Consider the following 16,502-nt stretch of genomic DNA (forward strand, 5'->3'; position numbering starts at 1 on the left):
ATTAAGTACCATCAGGGTTAAGACGTGGCCGGCTGTTTACAACACAACGCAAGAAGCATCAGCATAACAGGTGAGTTTGCTCAAATGGTGCTGAAAAACGTGATATGACAAATGTAATGGCTGGCCTCTAGAGGGAGCCTCAGGGAAAGACATGTCAAATTTGAATAATCGCTCCTTTATACTGTGCTGGGAGAAAACTGATACTTTTGACATGTCAAAGCATACGTACACTTGATGTACACTCCGCTCACCCTTATGGACCGTGAAAGTCCTGCCTCAAAACACACATACCCGCGGGATGAATAAAAAAGTTATAAAACACAGGGACCGAACACTAAAGTTATGAAAGGGTTCAACCTACTTCTACCACAAATACACAATTAGAATACAAGTTAAAATAGTATATTTTATTAACTAAAAAAAGAATCGATACAATGTCAATGGAATAAACTTGTCTTATGCAAAACTGACCCTTAAAACGGATAATTACATTTCCCATTGGCCCTGGACAGATTAATAAAAAAAAGAAAAAGGCAGGGGGACACTTTAAAAGCAGACTCCATCCCCAAGTCAATAGGGCTAAACTCAAACCTTCCTCACTTTTAGAAATTGACCCTTGCTTTAGTGATACAATTCATAAAGATTGGATATGAACATGCACCCAATGTAAAATTAATAACAATAAAATAACTGCTTTTCTTCATTCTGGTCTTAAGTCATGTTCACCAGTTGTTCCCCTCTTCAGAGGAAGCAGCTAATCTAACAAGGTGGTCAAATTAGATGGATTTCCTTAATGGAGTTTCGCAGTTTATATCCAAGAATTAAAACAGTTGTGATTTACCTCATATTAAATTAGGTCATGGTTAGAATAAAAAAAAATATATATATATATATAATAATAATAATAATAATTTGGTAACTTCCCCAAAATTCCCATTTGGAGGATTCCTGAATTTACTGCATGTTCCCACCTAACCAGGTTAACTTCCAACAGGGTTTTCTGGAAAACCAGGACATTTGGGGAAAGGCTCAGAGCCTGTCTGGTAAAACTAACAGGTGGCTTGGTAGCCCGATTTAAACAGTGTTGTTTCGTTTCACTTCACGTATATTTTAGGGTTGTGCCACTCACAGTCGTGCTAGCGGCTTCCCTTCAACGACATCAAACGCCTCCGTTTCTCCATCTCCAACACCGCCATTGTATTTCCTATGGGATGTTTTACTTTATGGTCGTCCGGTGTACAAAGACATCTTCTTATGTGTCATTCCTGTTGGTGTAACCAACTGTGGCCATTACTGACTGAATCTTGCCAAAAAGGTAGAGAAATAATAACCATAGCCATTGCTGACACTGAGCCACACCTTGAAGAAAGTGAAACAACCAGCAAATTCAGCTTGGATACAGGCCAGTTAGACGTGGGGATTTTAAAATGCTCAGATGACATCTGACTGGGAATGAAGTGGCCACCTTATGGGACCTAAGGGTCTTCCAATCCTGACACAATTCAGACAAAAGTTGTTTTTTTAAGTAGCACAATAAGTAGGGGGGGAACAAAAAAACAGGCTGAACACAAAGTAGAAAATAGCAGAATTTCAGATACTTCCATTTAGATAAACCAGTGAAATAACAGAAAGCAAGAATTTGAAGAAAGGGAAAGAGTTTAGTAGAAAACATTTATGAGACCAAAAAACAAGAAAAAAGCGTAATGGTTACAAGTAATACATGATCATTGTCAGCAGGTTCCTACCATCTGAAGGACAAAAGCCTGATACAAATACACAAATTGTCAACAAGGCATGATTTCCAAATCATTTTACAATTTTTCTAAGCCTCATATAACCTTGTCCTGAAATACAATACTCACATGGTTCCAAATTAAAAGATTCAAATTGTATAAATGCACATTATATTCAAGGTGAAGCTTTCTAGAAATAACAACTTGCAGCTGCTGTAACTTGTCTCACCCCCTCCCACTCCATTCAGAAATAGCACACATTTTCTAATCCTAATATACTCCAAAAATACAGAAATTATTTTAAAAAACATGATAGCAAATAACATCTATTAGCTAATGGATGTGTGATCCACGATACAACCAACACACCACAGAACACATTATTAGCTACATTTGCCATCCATAGACACGAGCGATTTGGGTCATATTCATTCGGCAGAAACAGATAGGGACTTGTCCAATAAGAAACACAAAAACAAAATTCTCAGTTACAAAAATGTTTTAAAACATTTTCGGTTGCCTGCACTAATGAATATGACCCTGGTTCAGTTGGATAACCAGAACGTCAAAATGCCAATGAGTTAAAAGGTACGCCTGTCATTTTGCTCCTCTCCTCTGTGTGATGTCCTACTTGTTGGGGTTCTACTCGTTGGGGTTGGGGTTTGCGTCAGGGTACACCGACAGGTCAAAAGTCAATACTTTGCTGATGACGCAATCTCCTTGCTGTGTGGGGAGGAGGGGGGAGAGTGACGCTGTCAGTTTTGCCCTTATTTCAGAAAACAGTTAGCATACATAGCTACATTCATTCTATTATCTAAAATGTGAGAGAAAAATGTCAAGACATTCTTATAGTAATGTTTTTATGTGAAAGCGAAGCATTACAAGGCTTTAAGGATAGGTGTGTTACGTGTTGTGTGTGTGTTTTGTTGCGTCTGTACCTCTGGATAGACCCCGATGAGAGAGTCAGCCTTGGTGTAGAACTCTTCCTTTAGAGAGATCACTATGGCCTGAGTGTTCACTGACTGGTCTTTGATGTAGTTGGCCACCTGCATAGACGGACAGTATTAGATATAACAGCATGGTCATGACATAACAGCATAGTCATGACATAACATAGTCATCTGGATAACGTGGATCGACAACACATCAGACATCTCCAACCTATCCCTACAATATATAGTGCACTACTTTAATTTAGTGCACTTACATCAAGAATAGGGTGCCATTTTAGACTGATAGTAGTTTTAGCGAGATTTCAGGAAAACGACATCGTAAACACAAAGGTATTTCAATACATTAACAACGATGGTTTACGCAGCAGGGTTTTAGACACAGACCTTGCCAATGTTGGTGTTGTCCAGCGCAGCATCAATCTCATCCAGGACGAAGAATGGGGCAGGCTTGTAGCTGTGTATGGCGAACAGCAGAGCCAGGGCAGCGACAGTCTTCTCCCCTCCAGACAGGTTGTCCATTGGTCTGAACCGCTTACCAGGGGCAACACAGTTATAGTTGATCCCATCCAGGTAAGGCTCCTCTGGGTTCTCCGGCCCAAGGAAGGCCTGGGATGAAGGAACACAACATCAACACACCGACAAAAGTTTTGTTCAAATCGAAAGGGGTGCAGTCAAACAGACCATTGATTTTATATGGAATGACCCCTATGTTAATGCAAATACCACATAATACAGTTTGTAGCTAGTTTGACTTGGTGGAATACGTTTCAGACCGTTTGGTATGGTACAGTACTACTATGGAGTATTGCTGAGGGACAGTACCTGGGCAGAGCTGTTGCGTGACAGGGCTTTGTAGATCTCATCGATGTTGGTGGATACAGCCTCAAAACAGGCGTTGAAGCGGTCAAACCTCTCCTTCTTGATCTGCTCAAACGCCTGCTTGGCCTTCTTGGCTCGCTTACGGGCCGCCTCAAACTCTGGAATGCAAGAATAGAGCACCGTGAACACATTACGCAAATGAATACGCATCCTTCCCTGCTGTTTCATTCGACACATTCGCCAAGAGAGATGGTAAAAGTTAGTCCACGTCCTCAGACACATTCTCCTCCGTACCGTCGCTGGTCTCCTGGAACTTGTCCCTGACAGACTCTAGTTTCTCCATGGCCTTCATGTTGGGTGCGCTGATTCTCTGCAGTATGGACTGCTGCTCGTTGAGACGTTGCTGCAGCGTGTGCATCTCTGCCTTGATCTCATCCTCCGCCAGCGCGTCCTGAGAAACAGCAGACAAATATGCTAGGCGACTCACACTACATTTCAAACTCACACAAAAAAACAAAAAAACAACCGCTGGGTATTGAATCATGGCTGAAACAGACAATTTTACACGTACAGTCCCCCACAGTCTATGGGGGAGATGAACTGCGTCCCAATTCTGCACACGTCTCCCAAAGTGTGCACTTGCACACTCCCCGACATAGCCTTAGTATAGAGGGTTCACGCACGGGTGTATTTCTTACCTTGAGGTCTTCAGACAGGATGCTGTAGTCTATCTCTATGAGAGCCTCTTTAGCCAGGACAGTACTGGACGTTCTCTGACTGCTGCTAGACTCCTCCTGTTGGGAGCTCCCCTACACACAGAGAGAAACAACAAGATAATTACGTAACACATTGCAAAAAAATATATATATATATTTTTTTTTTAAGATCAAACTAGAATGCTATTTGGCCCTAAACAGACCTCTGAGGACTGAACCAAACTTAAGGAAAGCTTTGACTATGTACAGGCTCAGTGACCATAGCCTTTTTATTGGGGAAGGCCGCCTTAGGTTATGTGCACACTGCCTACAAAAGGAGGTGGAAACTGAGCTGCACTTCCTACCTTCCTGCCAAATGTTTGACCATAGAGACACAGATTTCCCTCAGATTACACAGACCCACAAAGAATGTGAAACAAACCCAATTTTGATATCAGCAGCAAGATATCAGCAGCAAGATCTGTGACCTGTTGCCACAAGAAAAGGGCAACCAGTGAAGAACACCATTGTAAATACAACCAATTTATTTTCCCTTTTGTACTTTAACTACTTGCACATAATGACATTTGAAATGTTTTTATTTCTTTTGTGAGTAATGATTTTTTTATTGTTGCTTTGGCAATGTAAACATACGTTTCCCGCGGAGAGAGCGAGCATGTCAGAGAGAGAGAGAGAGAGAGAGAGAAAAGGGAGGTAGAAAGCTGGACAAAGAGAAGGTGGGAGAGAGAGTGTTTAGTACCTCTCCCTGGCCGATGTCGTCCATGGTCCCAGAGCGTAGAGGCAGTCTGATGTCCTGCATCTTACAGGCCTGCAGCAGGTTGTGGCGGTCGCTGCGTTTCTGCTCCAGCTTGGTCTCGATGGCCGTCACTTCCTTCTGCAGCTGGGTCAGCTCCCTGGGGGAATAACACACATCGGGGTCAAACAATACCGCCGCAAACTGCAACGCTACAAAACTAGTAACCGTCTCTCTGGGTCAGCTCCCCAAGGTAAACACACACAATTGTTGAACACAAACCAAATGGCAATGCTACAAACGCAATGCTTTTTTAATCACATACAATAATAATCACATACAATAATAATGTAGTAAGTAAGACATATGTGCCTTTCAGAAACGGGCAGAAAAAGAGGATGGGAGTTTGAGTGGGCGCAAGCGTCTAGGTTTTGCGACTCACTTGTTGGCTCCTCCCAATTTCTTGCGTATCTCCTCCATGTTGTGGTTCTTGTCGTTGACCTCGGACTTCTTGGTGAGGTGCTGGTTCTTCAGGTCCTGCAGCTGGGCCATGGTCTCGTCGATGATCTTCATGTGGCGGTGCTCCTCCTGGGAAGGGGACACAGGAGGAAAAAGAGGAAAAAAAAAAAAGTTTAAAAACCATCCAATCTCACCTAACAAAGAGAGTACACATTTGATTAGAGCCATCAGTCTAAGAATTTAGGTTGCGTCCCGAGTCCCCTCCCTTCACCCGAGGCGTGCACACTCCTCGTCATGGACATAAAAGCATTGGATTGGTGGACGAGTGGTTGGACGGAGTTTCCGCCATTGTTAAATCCATTGAGTGGGAGTGTGCAACTGCACATTTCAAGACTTAGTTCGGAAGCAGTTTATGTTAATCTCCCTTTACCTTCTTGAGTCGCTCTATCTCCGCCTCGTCCTTCTTGACAGTCTGCTCCCACATCATGACCTTCTCCTTGTCCTCTTTCAGCTGGTTTTTCTCATAGTCCAGCTGGATGCCCAGACGAGTCTTCTGGGTTTCAAACTCCAGCCTAAAGGTCACAAAATGGATGACGTTAGGTTAACACACTCAAAGAAACCGTCTCTCTCTCCCTCTCTCCCCTTCCCCCTCAGACCTTTGCGTTTTAAGAAACAGGTGAGAGGATATGAGGAATGAAAGGAAGATGAATTGAGGAAGAGCCTAAGAGACAGACAAAATGGCTGACTACAGCACACAGAAACAGGTTCACATTCACAATGCCTATTCCCCCTCAGGAGACTGAAAAGATTTGGCATGGGTCCTCATATCCTCAAAAAGTTCTACAGCTCCACCATCAAAAGGATCCTGACTGGTTGCATCACCGCCTGGTATGGCAACTGCTCAGCTTCCGACAGCAAGGAACTACATAGGTTAGTGCGTACAGCCCAGTACATCAATGGGGCCAATCTTCATGCCATCCAGGACCTCTATACCAGGCAGTGTCAGAGGAAGGCCTTAAAAATGACCAAAGACTCCAGCCACCCTAGTCATAGACTGTTCTCTCTGCTACTGCACAGCAAGTGGTACCCGAGCACCAAGTCTAGGTCCAAAAGGATTAATAACTAATCATACTATTTGCATTGACCCCCCCCCACTCCCATTTTTACAGCGCTGCTACTCACTGTTTATTATATACGCATAGTCACTTTACCTGCATGTACATATTACCTCAACTAACCTGTACCCCCGCACATTGACTCAGTACTGGTACCCTCTATATGTAGCCTTATTTTATTGTTTACCTTTGATTTTTTACTTTAGTTTATTTGGTAAATATTTTCTTAACTCGTCTTGAACTACACTGTTGGTTAAGGGCTTGTAAAGTAAGCATTTCACGGTAGTGTCTACACTTGTTGTATTTGGCGCATGTGACAAATAAAGTATGATTTGACATTGACACAACGGAGGAGAATGACTTACCGTTTCTTGGCGATCTCGTTCTGCCTCTTCACCTTCTCCTCCTCGAACTCTCTGATGTTCCTGACCCCAATCTCCTTACAGAACTCGATAAACACCTCATCTTCCACAACGTTCATCCGGTCTCTCAAATTATTGACCTCCTTCTCACGGGATTGGATGATCCTCTTGATGTCGTTGATGCGAGGGCCGAAGTTAGCCAGCTCACTCTCCAGCTTGGATTTCTCCTACAGGGGATGGGAAAAGGACTTCAAGCTGGTCTATTGAAATCACAACAGTGTGTCTACGGGGTTCTAGAAACCCTACTGACACACACATTGTGCAGTAGAAACCGCTATTGATGACTTTAAATAAATCATTATAGATCACCACATCACATAAAAAGGCCACATGCAGCTCCAGAGCCACAGGTTTCAGACCCTTGGTTTAGGGCTACCACAAAACGAACGGAGACTGTGTTGCTACACATCCATACCTGCATGTTGAGGGAGAGGTGTCGGGTCTTGGTCTGCTCCAGGTCGCTCTGGGAGTATTTCAGTCTCATCTGGAGGCCGTGGGCCTGAGACTGAACCTGGCGCAGCTCTGCCTCCTTCCTCTTAGCCTTCATTTGCTCCTACACCCAGAGAGAGAGAGAGCGAGAGAGAGATGCCCCATTGTTATTGTAGTCCTGTTCCTTTCAGAGACGCATCATTGTTATCTCAGTGCTTGTGTTCAGTTATCAGCCATGACAACGTTCTAATAGATACATTAGGCTGCTTTTCCAACTGCAGCTTGATAACAGATAAGTACCGTAAAAACCTATTTTACTTAAGTTTCATATTAATATATGTTATAAGTATGGTAATATGTTATGAGCAATATTCCCTCTAAGCCACGGAGAAGAATTATCAGCCCGCGTAGAGAAGCACGAGATCAAAACTGTGAAGTTCAGTTAACACTATCAATGTTTCCCTTTACTGTGGGAATTGTGATCGAATCAACACAATATTATCCACTTTCTATTCAACATACCGAGAGAGAAAAAAAAAATTATGCAAGACTCACTATAATAATGCTGTGTTTACAGCATGAGTGGTCGTTGTGTGTGTTTTTTAATAGATCAAAGCGAGCGCCACATGTGCACATTTGTTCATATCCGTTGGTAGTTAGTGAGTTATTAGCCCAATTATAGATCAGTCCGCAAGGGGGGACTGTTTGCTTCCTACAAGAGCACAATGTGTGTTTCTAGAAATCTCTGAAATGAGTCAGGTAAAAGAGTTTTTTTGTCTTAAAGGGGCAGTGTTGTAGTTTGAGACAGCGAGTAGTATAATTTGTCTGATTCTCTGTGATTATGGTATTGGAATAATGACACATTCTATATTTTGTAAAGTGGCTTCTTACAAACACAACAACCTGTTCAGTCACCACCTTGTCTGAAGGACAAGTGGATAAACAGGTTAATGTCAAGCCCTGCGTGTTTTTTCACATTGGCTGCAACTGTAGGCTGAATGATGGAACAGCAATTTCCATGTTAAAATGTTATGGAATGCATTTCTCCATTGTTTTTGATGGTAGGCCACTCTGATAGACCTGCATTACTATAAATAGCCACAGTAGCCTGCTTGACCAGTGTTAAAACTAACCTAAAATCAGGTACACCCTCAGTGTTCACAGTTAAATGCGCCGGAAGTTACACCGAATTTTTCAGAAAGTTCAAGTTTGTCATCAGCAGACCTGAAATTTGCCCAGTGCCGGAAAACAACACAGGGAAGATTGTGATTTGGAGCATCCTACCTCATAACCAATGGGATGTGTGACTGGATTACCCTGAGCGCCATAACATGTTATGATGATGATGCTGACGATGCTCAAGACCCCAGTGGCCAGAGTGACCGTTTACCTTCAGTTCCTCAGTGAGTTTCTCCTTCTTGTCCTTGAGTTTGTCCACAGCCTTCTCATCCCAGCGCCTGGCCTTAGCCTTCAGATCACTAGCACCGCCAGAGATCACACCGGACTTCTGGAACAGAGTACCGTCCAGGGCCACTGTCTGGAGGGAGGTAGAGGGAAAGAGAGGAGTCAGTGCACGTCTTCCACTCAAGGTGTGTGCGTACCTTGTGTCTGTGCACAGTGCATTTCTACTAGCGCCTTGTTTTTCCACTTAAATTAACTAGGCTGCTTTTCAATTTGCTAGTCAGAAGAAAAAGAAAAGTCTGCTGAGCCTTCTTCCGCTAGAATGAACAAGATAGGCTCCCTATCAGTCACAAAGTGAGTGATGACAGGGAAACACTGCTAGTTTGACAGTCTGCCGTCTGTCCCGCCTCTCGGTACCTGGGTGTGTGTGTGTGGTGTGCGCTATGGTTGCAGTCTAATTTCTTTACACGGGGAGCGAGAGCATGAATTTGCACGTCCCGTATAATGTGGTAACATGAGTCTAAATCGACTGTTTTCGGCAACCATTTATTTTCTTCAGCGTGCGGGGTCCGACATTAACGACAGCCCGGGGACAGTACAAACGTGCCCGGGCCAAGCTAAACGTTTTGATCCATTGCATCAGCCTCGTTGTTTTTTTAAAGTTTTTTTTTTTTTAAATGATGTAGCCTCGGTCTATTGGTTGTATGAATTTGGGATTTCGTGTCCTACAATTGTCCCAGCGTTTGATTGGAATAGGCTTTCTCGCACAAAAACGACAAAGCTGACCAATAGAATAGGTCACCTTTCCTACCATGGGGGATAGTAGACTGACAGACTAGTGGATTTTGCTGTTCATTGCCCATATTGTTGGCTGAGGAAAAGCAAAATGTGGACAGTTATTCTAACGTCTTCAAATGCGCATCGGAATTCGGTATGGACGCACGCCGTTTGCGTCCTCAAGTTGCATGTTCAGGTCAAGATGAATTACCATAATCTAAATGTGATTTATCATTCTGAGCACCGTAGTTGGACACCCTTATCAGGTTATGCGCCAAATGCATATGAATCCAGTATACGGAAACCCTGTATAGTACAACAGCTGCTGATACTAACCCTGTAAAAGAACAAAAAAATTGTGTTTGTTCCTTATAGTTGCTGGTAGAAAATACAACCTAGCATTAGAATGTACCAGAGGCCAACAAAATAGAGAATTTCATTTCCGGGCTGGCTACTTTTTCTATTTGGCTGGCTACTCCATGTGCTTGTTGAAAACACTACGGTGTGTGTGTGTGTGTATGCATCAGTGTGCGTGCGTTTTCCTCCTACCTTGTGTCTGTAGGGCCCTCCGAAGGCGATGCGCCGAGCGTCCTCTACGTTCTCACAGACCAGTGCGTTACCACACGCGTACTGCAGGGCCTTCTTAATGTGAGGCGGCTCGTAGCGGATCACATCGATCACCAGCTTGGCGCCGCGCAGCTCACGCAGCTTCTCATCTGTAGGCTTCACCTGGAGACATGGACCGTTAAGACTGACACGAGCACAGAGCCGGAGATCAATAGACCGGACTGATACGGGTCTGTGTTCACATGGACATAATGCCATCGTGGAGTCCCATGTGTAAGTGACCAGTCCAGTTAAACTTAAGTCTTCCCCCAGTGTGTTACCTCCAGATAGTCGAGGGGCAGGAAGGTCTCCGGCTCTCCTCGCTGCTCCTTGATGTACTGGATACAGTCTCTGCCGGTCTTCTCCGAGTCCACGATGATGGCGTCCATGTTCTTGCCCAGCACCTTGGTCACAGCGATCTGAAACTTCTTCTGAGTGGGCTGGCACAGGTCGATCAGGCGGCCGTACTGCGGGGAAGAGAGCGCTGGTTTGTGTCAAAACCATTTCACGGCCACGTCAATATTCTGAGGGAAGAAACATGTCTAGAAGACAGGAACAGTGAGCAGTTGCGGGGAGAGTAAAGCAGAGAAGGAAGAGGGCATCCCAGTGACAGGCATAGATAGCTTACTCTGGTTGTCCTATTGCTTACAATGCCTCCAGTCCCCAGTCCCGCCACAGATCCGGGACAGAGTTCGAAGCTCTCCATGATCTCTGCTTTGTCTGGTAGCCTCTAGCCTTACCAGCTAACTGTGTGCTAACTATGCTAGCTGCAGCCTCCAGTAATTTTACCACAGATCCAGCGTAGAATCTCTTAATACTTGGTGGTTGCCCTATGCCAACTGACATTCCCCAGCCCAAACTCTGCATCTGTAGGTGCCCGCAGTCTTACCACCGACCCGGGATACAGTCTCTTGATGCTCTCCATGATCTCTGCTTTGCGTGCCTGCCTGCTGTTCTCCTGTCTGTCAATCCTGGCGTCGCCCAGCTGCTCCATCACCTAGGGAACAGAGATAAGATGTCAGTCAAATGTCCTCAGGCAATGTCGACTGATATGACATGGTCCTGGGACTTGCCATTTGCTACCAATCTACATAGGAGCAAACCCCACAGGAGACAGGCAAAACTGAAAATGTATCGTTTCTTTCCTCTTCCAGATGAGCAATTCTGATACAGTTATCATGCAATGTCAACACAAAACGTTTTAACTTTCCCCCGGTGCGTTTCAGGATCAACCAATAGCTTGGATTGGTTAACTGACTGACAGATAAGTGTTCCAGTACCTGGTTGAGTTCCAGGTTGATCTCGTCGATCCTCTTCTTGGCCCCCTCCACCTCCTCAGTCAGCTCCTCCTCCATTCTCTTCTGTTCATCCAGAGACTGCTTGCTGGTGGTAATGTAGTCCTCCAGCTTCTCAATACGCTTCTGGTTCTCCTCTATCTCACGGATCTTCTGCTTGATCTTGGCCTGCAGATGTAACATATTAATAACGTTAAGCTCTCTTTTTACATTGCGTGCCCCGACGAGCACAACCCTGTATTCCGTATCGTCCTCATCCTTTTACCTCGGTCTCCACTTTCTTCCTTTCCTCAAGGTCGAGCCGGTCCTGGTCAGCCTTCTGGTCTCTGTTGAACTTCTCCAGCTCCTGGGCCAGAGTGGCCGCCCGCTTACTGGCCTCCTCCTTCAGACGGTGGTAGGCCTTCACCTGGGGAGAGCGGGAGGAAGGTGGCGAGTATAGAATATTCACCTACATATTTGAGAGATAGTAAGTCTGGCTAACCTGGGAGATGAACCAGCGACCTTCCCATACATCCCTCACTGATGCAACACTGCTGCCTGATAGTCCGCTGTAACCTTTCATAGGATCCCAGTCTATCTCCCTGTGACCATTCAAATTTAACTTAGGAACACCCTCATGACTGTTCATAGGCTCCAACCTGGTTTTCCTCCAGTGTGAGGTCCTGTCCCTGGCTCTGGGCCTCCTCCTCCATGCGGTCGTCAAACTCCTGCCGGGCCATCTCCACGGCGCCCTGTTCTTTCTCCAACTCATCCATGTCCCCCTTCCTCTTCTTGTACAGCTTCTGGGCGTTCTGGAGGGACTTCTTGGCTGCCTCCAGTTTTTTGATCTTGTGGGAGGTGTTCTCTTTGGCCTTGATGTACTGCGGACGCTTTTGGTTCAGTTCAGCATCTTTCTCCCTGTAGGAGGAAGAGGGAGTGGAAAAGGTTAAGATATTAAATCCATTAACTTCCAAAATGGCAACAATTCCACCTGGTCTATCATATTTGTAGGCTCTTCTTCATAGCCTGTCCCCATTTCCCCTTGCTCCCTCCCTACGCACTTGACCTCCTCTACAGTCTGCTGGTCTCTCAATCCTCCCCAGCTCTCCCTCCCTTCATCCCCACTCACTTGATCTCTTTCTCCACCGTCTGTTGGTCTCTCATCATCCTCCCCAGCTCTTTCTTCTTCTCCTTCAGTTCCTCCTCCACGTGGTCCATCTTCTTGCGGTCCTTGTCGATCTCCTTGTTGCGGTGCGACAGCTCGCGGTTCAGCTTGTCGATCTCGGCGTCGTTGTGGTACAGCTTGAACAGCTGCATCTGGACGTGGGCCTTCACCACCTCGTCCTTCAGACGCTGGTAACGCTCAGCCTGGAGAGGGGGAGGGAGAAAGTGTGAATGATACATCAAAACTACATAGAAGGTTCGCAAATGGTGGCAATTTATATTGAAACATTTCTTGTCAATTTTTATTTGCAAAAATAATGGGGTCTATCAATCTGTCTCAATATTACCTTCTACCTACTGATGGGAAGTGTGAGTAAGCTCTCGTGAGAAGAGAAGGATGCTATCTGACTGGCTGTCTTCCATACCTCCTCTTTCTCCTGCTTGGCCTCTTTGCGTTCAGCGGCGATGTTCTTCTTGCGGTGGTAGTTAAATTGGGTGTCCTCCTCAGCCTTCACCATCTCCTTCTTCCTACGGTCGTACTCCTGAGCCAGCTCCCCAGACCGGGAGATCTCCTCAAACAGAGCAGTACGCTCCTTAGGGTTCTTCATGGCTATCGACTCCACCGCACCCTAATTGGGGAATACATAGAGGTCAAAGAGGTTACGAACACAGTCTTAAACAGAGTAAGCGAGGTCCATGGACAAACCGTCTCTAGGGTTCTCTCACCAAGAGAGCTCTCATCTATATTATTCGCAGCTGTCCATTTACCACCACAAACCGGTGCTGCACTAAGACCGTACTCAACCAGCTGTATTAGGCCATAAGCAAACAAGAAAATGCTCACCCAGAAGCAGCGCTTCTAGTGGCTGGGGACTTTATTGCAGGCCATCCGTTTTACCTAATTTCTACCAGCTCCACCAACGAGAGCCTCCTGACTGGTTACATCACCGCCTGGTATGGCAACTGCTCGGCATCTGACCAAGGCAATCCCATGCAAGGTGTTAAAAGAGGGTATTGCGTACGGCCCAGTACATCACTGGGGCCAAGCTTCCTGACATCCAGGACCTCTATACCAGGTGGTCAAAGACTCCAGTCACCCAAGTCAAAGACTGTTCTCTCTGCTACCACACTGCAAGCGGTACCGGAGCTCCAAGTCTAGGACCAAAAGGCTCCTTAACAGCTTCTTCCCCCAAGCCATAAGACTGCTGAACAACTAATCAAATGGCCACCCAGACTATCTACATTGACGTAACCCCTTGTTATTGTTACGTACATTTCTTGTATTACTTTAGTTTATTTAGTAAATATTTGATCAACTATTTCTTGAACTTGTAAGTAAGCATTTCACTATAAGGTCTACACCGGTTGTATTCGGCACATGTGACAAATAACATTTGATTTTATTCGCTTTTAAGGAAGCTCTACACATATTCTGCTCAAATATGCTAATTGTTTGCATGTGCATATGTAGTGTACATTTTATATGAAGATCGAGAAAATCTGTCTACTTACACAAAACAATATGCATGTATGTATGTATGTATTTATAGTCACATGTTTTTGCATGTGACTATTACCGTGTGTGTGTGTATGTTACTGTTTGTATCAGTTCTCACCTGGAAGACGAGGAAGTTCCTGGCCTTGATGAGGATTCCTAGTTTCTCCAGCTCCTCACTGTACTCTGCCAGATTCACCACCTTACTGTTGATACGGTACTCTGACGACGAGCCTGACACACAGAGAAGATTTGTGATAGTTATGGCTATCCGACAAGAGATCAGAATATCAAGGGGCTGTCCAAAATGGCACCCTATTCCCTATATAGTACACTACTTTTGACCAGGACCCATCAAAAGTAATGCACTATGAGGGATTTGAGTGCCATTTCAGACTCTGCCCGACACCACAAATTGGACTAGCAGACATTAAGGGAAGCTTCACAGCCACACAGTTTATCACATCTGGATGTGGAGACAGCTGTGGCATACCAATGATGATTCTGGTGAAGGTGCGCTCTTCCCCGCTGTCCTCATGGTACACCATGCTCACAAAGGCTCTGTTGGCTGCCGGCTTCCCCACGGGAGCTCCATGGATCAGGTCCTTCAGAGTCTTCACACGCAGGTTGCTGGTCTTCTCAGCCAGCACAAAGCTGATGGCGTCCATGAGGTTGGACTTGCCTGGGAGGGAGAGAATATGAATGGGAACCAATGGAGTCAGCCAGTGAACTATTCAAGTCTTGCAAATATTGTTTACTTGGAAAAGGATGTAAATAACTTAGGACCTGGATAAGATGATACCTAATCAGTTGCACAACTGAATGCATTCAACCGAAATTTGTCTTCCGATTGCACTCAACCCCTCGGAATCAGAGAGGTGCGGGGGCTGCCTTAAATCGACGTTGACGTGATCGGCGCCCGGGACTACATTAAACTGTTGATCTAGCTAATGTTTATTAGCTCAACTATCTGCAAGGTCTCATTCAAAGTCACCAGAGGGCATGACGAAATGTATTCCCCCTTAGGAGACTGAAAAGATTTGGCATCGGGTCTTCAGATCCTCAAAATGTTTTACAGCTGCACCATCGAGAGCATCCTGACGGGTTGCATCACTGCCTGGTATGGCCTCCGAGGGTAGTGCGTACCGCCCAGTGCATCACTGGGGCCAAGCTTCCTGCCATCCAGAACTTCTATACCAGGCGGTGTCAGAGGAAGGCCCTAAAAATTGTCAAAGACTCCAGCCACCCTAGTCATAGACTGCTCTGGCAAGCAGTACCGGAGCGCAAAGTCTAGGTCCAAGAGGCTCGTAAATAGCTTCTACCCCAAAGCCATAAGACTCCTGAACAGCTAATCAAATGGCTACCAGACTATTTGCATTGCCTGCCTGCCTGCCCCCCCCCCCCCCACTCCACCCCACCACCCCACACTCTCTGTTATTATCTATGCATAGTCACTTTAACAACCCTACGTACATGTAATTCAGTTAATATGTACCTCGACACCGGTGCCCCCGCACATTGACTCTATACCGCAAGCCCCTGTATATAGCCCCGCTATTGTTATTTACTGTTGCTCTAAACATTAGTTATTCTTATCTCTTACATGTTTTGTTATTTGTATTTTCTTAACTGCATTGTTGGTTAAGCGCTTGTAAGTAAGCAATTCACTGTAAGGTTGTATTCGGCACATGTGACAATTACAATTTAATTTGTCAGTGAGGGAAATGTTTATCATAGCAAAACGTTTTGGACCCGTGGCTAGCTAGCTACAGTTATAGCAACAACAACAAAATGTAGCTAATATTACATAGAAAGCAAATGTTCATATGTTGTCGTTATCGACAAAAGTAACAAGTATAGTCGCCCATGCATGCCTTGATGCAAATAGTCAACCCGGCTAAACTAACATTAGCTAGCAATTTAGCGAGGACTAGCAGTACAGTAATGTTAGCATTAGATAGCCTACTTGCAATGTTGATTGGCCACTACTTACCGGATCCATTGGGTCCAATAATCGCGGTAAACTTGTGAAAGGGGCCGATGATTTGCCTGCCCTTGTAAGATTTGAAGTTTTCGATCTCTATTAGTTTCAAATAACCCATTTTTGACCAGATCGCTTGTGCGGAAACAGAAGAAGGAATATGTGTTGTTGTGCTAGCAGCTAATGTCGCTAATGCTAGCTAGCGTTTGAACTCAAACGAGAAACATGCAAGCATATGGTAGACACTTAAAAAAAAAAAGCTACAGTTTCATAATCGGTTGGTGTGCCCGGCTAACTAACTCGATCAGCTTGCAAGCTAGCTTTCAAAATGTACGACTGCAACAACAATGCGCCATTTTACAGTCCTCCTCCTCGATTTGAGACCTCTGAGCGCGCGCGTAAGTGAATTAGTTCTCGCGAGATGT

At 45.1% G+C, this 16,502-nt stretch overlaps 1 protein-coding gene across 1 annotated transcript; it reads right to left on the reverse strand.

Moving 5' to 3' along the window:
* Window positions 1-392: 392 nt before the first annotated feature.
* On the reverse strand, window positions 393-16,474 carry LOC135528497 (structural maintenance of chromosomes protein 1A). Its single transcript, XM_064957612.1, has 23 exons — window positions 16,090-16,474; window positions 14,590-14,778; window positions 14,218-14,330; window positions 13,027-13,230; window positions 12,567-12,805; window positions 12,097-12,355; window positions 11,724-11,864; window positions 11,444-11,626; window positions 11,053-11,160; window positions 10,445-10,630; window positions 10,107-10,286; window positions 8,770-8,916; window positions 7,366-7,503; window positions 6,894-7,117; window positions 5,844-5,985; window positions 5,397-5,542; window positions 4,961-5,114; window positions 4,204-4,314; window positions 3,800-3,956; window positions 3,509-3,663; window positions 3,071-3,292; window positions 2,672-2,779; window positions 393-2,456 (listed from the first exon to the last, which is right to left on the reverse strand). The coding sequence occupies exons 1-23, from the start codon at window positions 16,196-16,198 to the stop codon at window positions 2,376-2,378; spliced, it is 3,696 nt and encodes a 1,231-aa protein (XP_064813684.1). The 5' UTR covers window positions 16,199-16,474; the 3' UTR covers window positions 393-2,375.
* Window positions 16,475-16,502: the final 28 nt, after the last annotated feature.

Source organism: Oncorhynchus masou, chromosome 33 (genome assembly GCF_036934945.1).
Source record: "Oncorhynchus masou masou isolate Uvic2021 chromosome 33, UVic_Omas_1.1, whole genome shotgun sequence".
NCBI classification, from domain to species: Eukaryota; Metazoa; Chordata; class Actinopteri; order Salmoniformes; family Salmonidae; genus Oncorhynchus; species Oncorhynchus masou.

What these genes read in the sequence shown, in the direction of transcription:
- LOC135528497 (XM_064957612.1), bottom strand. Translation starts at nt 16,198, where the DNA reads ATGGGTTATTTGAAACTAATAGAGATCGAAAACTTCAAATCTTACAAG. An exon ending in TCAACCTGGAACTCAACCAG is followed by an intron (nt 11,161 to 11,443) that starts GTACTGGAACAC and finishes TCTGTTCCCTAG; the next exon opens with GTGATGGAGCAGCTGGGCGA. An exon ending in GACTGTATCCCGGGTCGGTG is followed by an intron (nt 10,631 to 11,052) that starts GTAAGACTGCGG and finishes TCTTCCCCGCAG; the next exon opens with TACGGCCGCCTGATCGACCT.